The 12,471-nt window shown below is 32.9% G+C and overlaps 1 protein-coding gene across 7 annotated transcripts in view; it reads right to left on the bottom strand.

The window, feature by feature from the left end:
* Positions 1-12,471, bottom strand: part of dnc (phosphodiesterase dunce) — a 215,054-nt gene that overhangs the window by 183,016 nt on the left and 19,567 nt on the right. For 5 of the 7 annotated variants that reach the window (XM_018519399.1, XM_018519400.1, XM_018519401.1 and 2 more), the window contains exon 1: positions 562-599. The exons of 1 other annotated variant lie outside the window; for it this stretch is intronic. Coding sequence is in view for 1 of the 6 variants with exons in the window: in XM_018519408.1 (XP_018374910.1) it covers positions 7,015-7,100 (86 nt within the window). In the remaining 5 variants the exon portion in view is untranslated. Of the gene's footprint in view, positions 1-561; positions 600-7,014; positions 7,366-12,471 lie in introns of those variants that run through there. One more of the 7 variants, XM_018519408.1, reaches the window with a different exon arrangement.

Genomic DNA, 12,471 nt, shown 5'->3' with positions numbered 1-12,471 from the left:
ATCGAAATATAAAAAATTTTAAATTTATCTCAAAATACTGCAGAAATATAAATTTACTGACGAATACAAGATAATCATCATAACTTATATAACAAATAAATGTATTTACATCGAATTACTCGCTCGCATCGTCCGCATGATTTTGTTATCAAAGTGCTTAATCGTTTTCACACGTAACAAATTCGAAGATATTGAGGATTGACTTCGTAATCTTCTTTTTCTATAGAAAGAGCAGCATTACATCCCGATTCCATTTCAGAAATTTCCACGCCACAGCTTTAAAGACCGGAAATGTGGACCGTCGGAACTTCGTAGGAAAAAAGGAAAACTTCACTAGGTGCTATTATACATAACGAAGTTTCCATCCCCCGTGTTCTCACATACCCTGCTAATTACAAAAGTCAACGGAGCTACGGAAGCTCTCTCCGTTAGATAAATGGAACTGAGGACCTCGCGCGAACTTCGTAATTAATCGATCGAATTTACGGAAAGCAAATCCGCGCAAACGATGCGAGCAATCGTAATCCGAGTGACTCTTCTACTTCCAAAGTGGACGCTCACCGTCAAGTGCTCGTGGAACCTCTCTTCGAGATGCCCTTTGTATTTCCACCGTATACACGCTGTGAAAATTCACTTGGGACACAGAAGATATTACGAGTTAGCCACAGTAACGCTAGTTAACCTTATTCCAAAGGATAACCAGATTTTCCTCCCTTACTCCCATGTCGCGACCGAGCGCACGATTTGCAGAGAGTACTACTAATCCAGGAGTTAGTTAACAACTTGTCGGTCGGTGCAACTCGGATCACCCACGAGGGTTTCTACTGGACGTCGTCGGTCATGCACTGGTCAGTCGTTGGGACGCGGTCGAAACCATCTCGCTCAAACTTCCGTCAATGGAAGTAACGAGGACCGATACAAGGGATGAAGACGCAAGACTCAAAGGTGACTCGCAGGGTGCGGGGGATGACAAGTACGAGCACGAGGTCGCGTGAACCGCGCGAGGTCGCGTGTGCTGTCGGACTGAGAGAGCGTCGACGAGCTGCCCCCTTGCGAACCCAGCTGGCGAGGAGCGAGGAGGAGCGTCATCGTGCTCACCCGCTGCCGCGGGCATGCTCTCTGTAAACGTGTGTGAGCTGCGACCATCGTCTCACTGTTCACTGTTTCTGCGACCGGTTTTCACTCGCTTGTGGTTTTCTATCTTTGTCGCTCGGTAACGCATTTCGAGTTCGTCGGTGTTCGCTCCCCTGTACCTTCGGGCATCTGCCCATCGACGCATCTAACGAAGCGTCGTCGTCAATCACGCATGACAGGCTGAGAGAAGGAACACGAGAAGCTAACGACATTAGTGGAACACTGTGTCCATGCGATATTAGATCGACAAGGCTGATGTGATAGTATCAAAGAGGAAACTGGGAAAGTGCGAAGTGCACAAGAGATCACAGTTTCAGCTTTTCAAATTATATCTTTTCGTTAAATTTTTTATGTCGTAGCTTTAGTACTCAAAAGTAAAAATTTATTATTATTTTATATAATTCTGTCATAAATATCTAAGCATGCATACATGTGTCTAATAAAGTATATATGAATGAATACATATTTCTAACAAAATCCTTTTTCTGATATTTCGATTAAGTTATACTGAACAAAATTTGAAATGGTAAAAGCAAACTAATCAAATATTCTAAAAATAAAAATCGTACCTTGATATACGTTTCTAACGAAATATTTTTTTCCAATCTTTCAACTAACAAGTAAGTTAAACTAAACAAACTTTATTACGATATAAAAGCAAAATATTATTCTAAAGATAGATATCATGTCTTGATCAAATAAAATAAGAAGCTGCTATTCTTTGGCTAACGGCCAAATCAAACAATTAATAAAATATGCATGGATTTTATTACATCATAACATCAGATAGGAATTTTTATTATAAAATTAGAAAAGAATTTGGAAAATGTGCTGCTAGTGAAAGTACAATCGATATTGTGAGTCTTGTGTTAGTTGTTATGGTTAATAATAGATTTATTCAGTATAGTCTCAGGCCAAGGGTCTTGAACCAGAATCCAATGTGGCACGTTATTGTTAGGTGAGATACAGGAAAAGCTGTCCTTCGCTGAGCGCGGAAACGAGCTAAAACGAAAGATGTAGTTCTCTAGAGAATTTTCCTTCCACGCAAAGCGCATTTTAGAGCTTCTTCATCGAGATGGGATAAGTTCGCCCGACGTACTCCGGAGGAGACATAAAACAGTATCTCTCGCCGAGCCCGCTATAATCTACCAGACCCGAAGCGAAAACGAGTTTTCATGATACGGAGATTCATTTTATCCACGTCACAAAGTTAAGACACAGACGCGATGAGTTATCCAGATTAATATGTTGACTGTACGAATTATATACTTAGCCCACGAGAATTTACGAAGTTCGTAATGATATTGTTCGTAACGAAGCACTCGGCGTGTATAAAATTTAATTTCAACGAAATATGTGGTTCATAATTTATCGATTTTATACATCCTTCGCGACCGTTGCAAAAGCTTACCGAGAATAAATATCTCTGAGCGAAACAATTTTGCGCTTGAGCGTGCATCGTACACATAAGTGCACGATTTTGTGCAGTGATGTGCCTACCCCAAACACGAAAGCTTATTGTTTCGTTAACGACGTTTACCAACTCGTGAGATACAAAAATATAAAACAATGACAGTTCAACTTAAAAAGTGTCTGTGACGGTTGATTAAAGATTACCTATCGATGCTGATTGTCTCGTAACTAATAATTAATAATTTACCGATTAGAAATTTATCCTATATCAAACGTATCAATATTATAGCATCTCATTTAGGTGAATTGGTTTTCCAAGGAGCAAAAATCATTCTCCTGATAAATACAAAACTTAATTCACCTGTCATTGAAAAAAATATTAGAGAATATTGAGTGGAAATGTGATTGATGTACAAGATTATATTTGATGATATTATTCAACACACAGATAAAAGAGCAATCATTACGAAATTATTGATACGTTCGGCGATAATCACGTTTAGTATATTTTTCTTTAAGTGAACGAGGTGATCTAAACGGATCTGTTTCTTTGATGAGATTAGGAAACTTAAGCTGTCGTAACGATGAGTCATTGTCTATTTAATCAATAGGTGAGTAACAAGCTCAAACTTGATCTCGAATGTAAGCAGAATGTGCTGAAAAGAGATCTAAAGAACATGATACATAATATACGCCGACACGAAGAATTTTTCAGTTTCACGTGGTATGCAGACATATACAAACTAAAACAGTTTCCTGTAAAAGTAAGAGATATTATTGAGAAACAGCAGGGGTCTTTCAATGAATAACGATGCAATGCAAATCCTAGTTAGATAGCTGATAATGACTGCAGCTACATACAGAATTCATTAATCGCAATTTTTAATCAAGAAATAATTTAATCATGCCTTTTTGATGAAATAAAATTTTTACATTTTTTTCACTGTCAAACAATTATTTCTCAAAAAATATATAAAAATACTCTGAAAAATTTAGAAAGTTAATTATTTCGCAGCACAGTTTATGGTGTAAGTATATAACAGATCTTATTTCTTTCTTAAACCTTTGGTGTAAATCGTAATGGAATGAAAGTCGAATTTAATTGGATAGAATTCAACCAGCGTAACTTTTTCGTTATTTCGAATTAGCGATAATCCGTAAGAAACGAAGATTGGCAAGCGCCAGAAATTAGTTCGATAAATGTTCACGTAACAATCGGCTATAAAGTTTGGCAGCTTCCAAATTCACGTTCTCGTGGGCTTGAGACAGTTCTCTCTCTCTCTCTCTCTCTCTCTCTCTCTCTCCCTCTCTCTCTCTCTCTCTCTCACTCACTCACTCATTCACTCTTGGATCGATCTGACTGTGTTTAAGTGCACTTTGTACTGTCAGCGTCTGGCGCGAGAAGATTTCGTGATGACGCTCATTATTAATCATCGGGATGAAATAATTTCAAACATTGGCAATTTATGCAAGAGATTACGAATGGAAATCTGTTTTATCACGTGATGTTATTCCCTCGAATATTAGCAATGATATTGATGATGACGCACAGAAATGGTCCATTTCCGTGCCTTAACTCGATATCTGGGAAATAAAGCGACTGAAGTCATATCACATATCTCGAAGGTAAATAAAGAGAAATACTATATGCGCATATACATACACGTATAGATATCCTCTTTCCTTTGGGGTTATAAAAATGTTTCTCTAAAAGCACATTCATATTTCGTACATGTTTCTTCAATTTAAAGATATGTTACGTTATATAAATCTGTATCCTGTTAACAAGTCTATATTCTTTCTCGTAAAAAGACTCGCAAAAATGATAAATTAATAAAATTGATATTTTTGTTACGGATGCCTCATTAAGTATCATATAGATTGTCTCTCGTCATTATAAGAAACATCATTATAAGAAACGACGCAAATAGTCATGATTTTTAATTCCCATTATAATATTTTTCTTTCATGTGCATTCTTCACTGCGGTGTGCATTGAGCGCAACATCTGCACTTTACGGTGAGTCGTTTCCGCGCGTGAAATTTATACGTGCATTGTGAACAATAAATTTTCGAAGCAAAGCACCGCGTTGTAAAATTTGAACACTGCGCTGGGACAACGCAAGCTTGTAAAATTTTCCGAGCGTCACGTTGCGAAGAATCTACGTAATGCATAATCACCACATAAAAGCAATAAAATGCATCTCTTTTTATTTTAACTGCTTAAATACATAATTTTGCGCAGGAAAAAAAACCGTATAAGTGGATATAGGTGTAAATGGAGTCGCAATAGATATAAGTAGCGTAATCTATATAACCAATTTGTTATCACTACAAATACACTGAGAAAAAATATAATCAATTTTAATAAATATTTAGTTGAATACAGCCAACTAAATATTTATTAAATATAAAGTTATATTTATTTAATACAAGAACCATTAATTTGATTTAACAATCATTCTCTTTATTGAACAAATATTTATTTATTGTAAATGTTTAGTTGGTAGTAGTGAACTAAATATTTATTAAAATTGACTATATTCCTTTCTTGATGTCGTATGTTAAATAAACAATTAACTATAGTAGATATGTTTTATAACACATTTAAAACTTTGTTAATTATTGAATAAATAATGAACAAAGTTTTAAATGTACTATAAAATTATCAACAAACAAGAATTTGTTTCATAAAAAATTTATTGTACTATCAATTAAAAAATGCAAATTAAGATAAAAGCTATTTTTAATTGATAATATCGTAATACTCATTTATTTAAATCACTGGAATAGAACAACTTGTGAGATTTCGCACTCACGCATTCATAGTGATAAATAATACCTCAAGCTACTCTTCTAGTCTAACATGAAATGCACTGCATTTGATTTGAATTATGAACATGCAATTTGCAACGATCACGCATGAAACCTTTCCTCGGGGAAAAGCTTCCATTAAGCTGAAATCAAAAATGCTTTTGTGATAAACTGCATATGGATAAATCGTTTTATACGGATTTTCGAAATATTTATAATACCATAGTTATTATATAATTCATTGAGTTGCAATCGGTTACAAGTGATGTAAAATTGTAATCCGCAGTACATATATTACAAATTAAAGAACCGATGGTCAGAACAATACTATTAGCATGTGTAGCATTCAGCATATATCGTTTCAATATAATATATTATTATAAATTACACGAAAATGATGTTTCACAAAATTTCTGAATAAATAAATATTCATGAAAGAATTAATTAATTTCTATCATTCAGAAATATCTTTTATCTGTAAATACGTATTATGCAAAGTTTCTTTGTACGGAAGTATTCGTTAAATGTATTATGCCTTAATATTCTATTGAAATGCATCAAAGTGATGAAAAATTTGTATTAAAAATTATCTCTGAAGTATATATATGTATAGAGTAACGATATATAATCATTACTTTTTAATTAGATCTTAAAACTCAAAAGAAACTATATATGAAAGCTAAAGAATTAAGCTATAAAGAAAAAAAGACTTTAAAAAAAGTAAAAAGAGAAATTATTTATTTTCTAATAAAATTGTACATTTTCAGTACTTCTTCTTTAAATAAAGAAATATTAGTTTATCTATCACTAAATAATATATTCTGAAACTACTGATAAACTTAATAATATGTTTAAAGTTAAAAATATGAAATCTAGTTTATCGACTTGTTAAGTAAAACTGCAGGAGCGAGACTACTGAACCACGGTATCGATCTGTTAAATATGTATAGCAGAGAAGAGTCAGCACGTGCAGAAATCCAGGCAATATCGCGAAAGATGGCGGTACCATGATCTTTTTACCAGCAGATGCAGTTACTGTTACCAGTTATCGGTTTAAGTAGACTACATCACATTTTCCCAATGGATCATCTTATCGCTCGATAAAGTGATTACTGTCGTGACAGATAAAAATTTGAACATACAATATATTTAAAAAAATAATAAAGTAAAATAAACAATCTTTCAGATTTTATTTCGTAAAATTAGAAGATTCCGAAAGTCTACAGTAATTAAAATAATAATGCAATTACGCATTTTTTACAATTATGCATGTATAAAGATATCTTCACCATATTTGTGACAATGTTTGTTTCACGAAAAGTTGATTGAAAGTTATTTTTTCCTATTTTTTGTTTGTCCAAAATCAGCACCAGACTGATCAACTTTAATCGATCGCGCACTGATTTGTGTCGTATATATAATGATAGGCAATTCATCAGCATCAGAAAAAAATCCAGTTCGTTTTGTGCGCGGATACACGGTACAGCTTTATTTTCGTCAGTCTCTAAAATGGAGTTTCTATCGAAAACATTCTTTGCCTGCCGCACGCTCAGCTTACCGTGACAGTTGCACCTGGTCGTTGATTTCAATCGTTGACAGATATCTTATCCACGAGCGGGAGCGGCCAAATTCTCACGTGATTTAGAATACTCACCGCAATTCATGCCCGACCACCGTCCATCCCCTACGACGCCTCCTGTCTTTCCGGCGCAACACTTCCGCCACGCTGAGCTTCTCCATCCTCGTGGAGCGACGCGATGAATTTTTCGCGGCCGCTCTTAAAACATACGCACTTAGCCGACGACTGCGTGGCTGTAGATTCACGGCACAACGACACACACAGTCGTGTTAAAAGCTACACGCGACACGTCCCGACTCATCTAAAATTGTAGCACATTAATTCCAGAATCACCGAGTAAATTTCGCGAGTGAGGAGACTTTTGAATCACTATAACGCGCTTTAATACGAGGAAAGATATTCATCGTACCTTCTTCGGAATTTATGATTAAATCGCTATGTATTGTATTTTACAATGAAACCCGCGCAATATCGTACAAGATATAAATTTGTAAAATTTATCACATGGATTAATTGGATGATTTTCATCGGAATCGATTATATTTTTTAATATAATCAAACCTGTACGTTGAAGAATAAAATCGATTAATTTATTTAATTACACGTTATGCAATTGTATTGCATCGATCTCGATTGTTATGCCGTAATATGGTTAATTGGCGAAGACGCCAATAAACGGCTTGTTGCGCAAGAATAGATCACAATCTCCGATTATTAGACACGCACTGCGTGATCACTGATCACGAAACATTATAGGCGTATATAAAGTATACTGACAAAAAAGTGTTTCGTAAATACAATTTTTTTCAAGACACGTCACCCCGCTTTATTTCACTGTCCTCGAATAGATAAGACTCCTCGTTGTTCACGTCGTTGACACTTAAATAATGGAATTTCATAAATGAACAAAATTTTCTTAGCTTAACTATCTTAAGTATGAATCACTGATCGCCAATCAATCTAATACGGAACCGGTAATTAAATAAACTGTCGCTGAATGAATAAACGAAGCATCTGGACATCGCGACGCGTCGCATACGACTGAATGTCGTATTGTATTTATAGAGCGACTCGGATTATTTTGAACGCCGTCGCTTTTCTCACGTATACGTAGTTTGTACGATTTTCGGAGTCACGACACACGTAAATACATCGTGATATCTTTTTTATGCCCGCTTCTTTTATGTCGTCGTGCGCATGGTGTAAATGTCGCCTTCCGCATTAATCTAATTTCGCCGCTACTCCTTGTCTTCCCACATGTTTCCTTTAACCATTAATAGCCTCCATTTTTTATGCTTATCGTATTATTATTATGCTAAGACGTGTACTTAAAATAAAATATTTTTTAAATAGAGCAGTATAATATTCTTTAAACAACAAAAATAAAAATGTGATGAACATTAATCTATAATTTTATTCTGTACGATATTATTACTATCCCAATCTACAAACCTTTTAATGAAGACATTAAATTTCCCTTGGCAAGAGTACAAAAGGCGTTATTGTTAAATCACAGTAGCTCCAATCATATGCTTTGAAGTGCACGCCAGATCGCACGTCAATTATAAGTGAAATATATACAAATATACTTATGTATGAATGAAATCTACAAATTTCTCTAAAAAAAATTGGTACCGTAAATATAGAGAAAAAAATTTATTAAATATTTGTTTGAATGATACTAACGAAAAATATTTACTAAATCTATATTTATATATTTAAGTATAATTTTTTATTTTAAATACTTGAATCTTTATTCACACTATTAGTACATATTTCGTTAGTACTATTCAAACAAATATTTAATAAAATTCAGTAAATTTTTTTCAGTATAATATATGTATATGTAATAAAAAAAATGTCTAAAATCTTTATCTTCAATATTTTTTGGCGGGCAAAATTATATTAATAATTTACACATATATTTTCCGTTCTATATCGGAAAATGGAGCTGGCAAATATCCACAAATATTAAAATATCCATGTATTAGTGAGTCTCTAAATTATAGATATATTTTGAAGTGCACTATACGAGATGAAATTTCGATTTGCTACAAAACACGTGCCCACATCCGGCATGTTGTGCAAATATCTGCCAAAGTTGTGACAAATGCTAACTAATGGAGATTATTAGTTTATGTCAAGATCCGATTAGAAAATGAGTTACGTCTCAATAAATGATCCTTCACAAGTAGCCTGTCTTCAAATTAAGTAAATCCTGCAAGATGCAGAATGCAAAGGAAATTAATGCCAGATAATTACGCCTTTTTTTTTTAGATCGCCAAGGAGGGAGGAAAGTCGAACGAGACGCAAGGTCTCGTCGGTTATTTATTATAATCGTGGAATCCCGGTGGCGTGCGACGCTGCCTCCATATAAATTGTGGGTGTCGGCCAATTATATTACTCGTATTTTGAGAAACCAAAATCGCGGTGGCCAACTTAGACGAATCGCGAAACGCTTCGTTGCTACACATTTTTTTCGCGGTTCTGCACAAATTTGGCAATCGCGGGCGAAATGTGATGCTAGAGAACGTGAATCACAATTGTTATAAACGGAACTACGACGAAACAACGACGGTCAGGAGATAATCGTAAAATTTTTCCTACAAAAAATTGCTCTTGGACACTGATAAAGATATATTCGCGATATCATTGTTATTATGCAACAAGCTACTAATGAGAATAAATCTGACATCAGCGCAAATAGTTTACGAAGCATCAGAGAGTACAAGAAACTTGTATTTAATTATTATTAATGGAGGATTACCAAGTAATGTTGATGTACTGCGAAATAAATAAATGAGCAAATGAAAAAGATGAAGAAGTAATTTTTTTTATTCAAAGAGAATTTGTTATACAAATCTATTTAAGATTTTATAAAATAATAACGTGATATTATATTCCTATATCAGGTGTCATAATCTTATAATGAGGAATATTCGTCTTTATTATCATAAATGAGATTTTATCACGCAAATTCAGAAACAGTTTACTAAAATGAGATCGTTCATTCATACATTAGGCAGTAATTTTAGAAACTAATTATCAACTGTACACTTTTCGTTCAAAATCTAATTAGATATTTTTTGATATTTCAAAAATCTAATTTGGTATTTTTTATCAATCGAGTAGATAAGATTTAAAATTTCGATAGCTTTGAAATTTGTTCAAATAAATTTTGATTTAGACTGCATAACTTTGCCACAAAAATACATTATTTTGTAAGAAATTGTTAATTTTAAGATTGTGTAAAACAGTTATAATATATTTGCAAAAGAACAATTTCATTCCCAGGTGATATGTTAACGAAATATAAATTTAGTTTTAAAATAATAATACTGAACCATATATAGTCACCTTGAAACATGAATACTTTATCATTTTTTTTAAAAACACAAATATTTTATACGGAGTTTGCTAATAAAATTCATTTACAAAATAAAAATTGTTCTGCACAATTTATAGATTTTCCTTATCTTTTTTGGAATTTTCAATAAACATGACAATGTCTTCTGCACTATTTACAAGATTTCTACTTAATTGTTTAAAAACATATTACGCAGAAGATGCATGCGATGCAAAAAGCAGTGAAGTTTATAAAAATAAAAGCAAAAATAATTAATCGATATTATTAACCCTTTGCCGTGACATCTTTACCCTAACGCGCTCATGCAAAGGGATGCAGTCATGGTGGAAGCAACTGTGTAAAAAGAATAGCAGGGGTTGGTCAATCTTTTTCCGTTTCATTAAGCAGCGACCGAGAGGTTTTCTCTCTTTCTGCTTTTTAAATTGATTTGCATAACAGGGGCAAGAAAAACAAGAGATTTATTTTTAAAAATAATTAAGAACACACATATATGTACTATTGATATGATTAAGGACATATGTTAATCTAAATTAATTAGATGAATATAATAATAATGCTTTGTTGATAACAATATTAATTATCATATTTAAAGCGATTACGAAATATTTACTGTTGTTATTAATAAATAATACTCTTTGATAAAAATCCACTTCTTTTACTCTCTGGAGTTCTATACTATATACCTCAAAGAATTGTTCGCGCTGAGCACGATGCCGTCGTTAAAAATTGCGTAACACATAGATTTTAAAAAATTATAGTACAAATTAGAGTGATTTTTGATCCATTTCACCCCTATTAAAAAATTTTGATGTACTATGCAAATTCTAATATTAGCATAATGTCTAACTCAAAAAATTTTCAAAGAGAAAAAACAAGTAATTTTTTATTAAACTGCGTAACTATATAGAAAGTCTAAAATTCAAACAGTGATAACTTGATGAAAGTTAATTGTGAACTAAAATTTATTAAAAATCTCTTAAATTGTCTTTAGATGCTGTAAACTTTACTTATAAACAAGTTTTTGCGTAAAAAATGTTGCGTAGAAAATAACCAAAAATATCATTTCATCTTAATTTATTCAAAATTCTGACATGTTATGCAAATTTTACTAACAGCATCGTGTTCAGCGCAAAAACATTTTCAAAGTATGTACTATATGTATGGCACTTCGGAAAAAGAATTTGTAAAACAGAGTAATTATACATACTTGAGATATTTAAACTCAAGTCATTAAAAAAAAATTATCATATCTTTGACTCTCTATCGAATATTTTTTATTAAGGAATAAATAAAAAATAAATTAAACTTCTGCTCCAAATATACATATATAAAGTTCTGTTTTCGTTCTTATCCTAATTATTCTTTAATAAATTAAATTGTATCTTCTATTTTTCAAATATTTATCGTATTATTATTTTATTTGCAAAAATACGTATATATAAATATGTAAATGCTTGTAAGTATAGTGAAAGCTACAGGATTCATGAGTCTGCTAAGCCCAAATGATCGTGTGGACCAGTCATCCCTGCGGGATCGGCTACCGATAAAGGTGCGACAACGCAATGCTGCCATCCGTGAATGTTCAACGAGTTTACACAGGCAACAAATATTATCGTCTGCAGAAAACCTTACAGTTCCAAGTTTTATTAAAAAATAGTTTTTTTAAATTAAAAACAGATATTAAATTGCAATTGTTCTAAGACAGTTCTTATGACATAATGCTACAGAGTAAAAATAAACGTTTCTTTAAAAACTCTAATAAATCACATTATAAAACGTAGAACTTACAAAACCCTTAATTAAAATACATTTTATTATAAGTTATAATATTAAAATGTAAATTTTATTATAATTAGTATTAGTGGAAAAAAGCTAGTTAAATTCTCATAAAAAATAAGAACATTTTTTATGTGTAAGTAGACTATGAGACACTGCGCGAAGATACGGATTTAATGGTTATAAGCAGCTCGCGTGGAAAAGAAAAGTCGGACATAGTAGTGATAGCGCACCAGCATTAAAATGCAAATGAAAGTGGCGTGAAAAGAGAAGGATACAAGACAAAGTCGGTCGTTATTCACAATAGAGTTCTTTCGCGATTCTACCCGACCATTATTATCTACTGTACGAGCAGCCGAGTCGTAGCTAATACGACGCAAATATATCGG

Source organism: Trachymyrmex cornetzi, unplaced genomic scaffold (genome assembly GCF_001594075.2).
Source record: "Trachymyrmex cornetzi isolate Tcor2-1 unplaced genomic scaffold, Tcor1.1 scaffold83, whole genome shotgun sequence".
NCBI lineage: Eukaryota > Metazoa > Arthropoda > Insecta > Hymenoptera > Formicidae > Trachymyrmex > Trachymyrmex cornetzi.
This window is presented reverse-complemented; position numbering and strand designations above follow the sequence as displayed.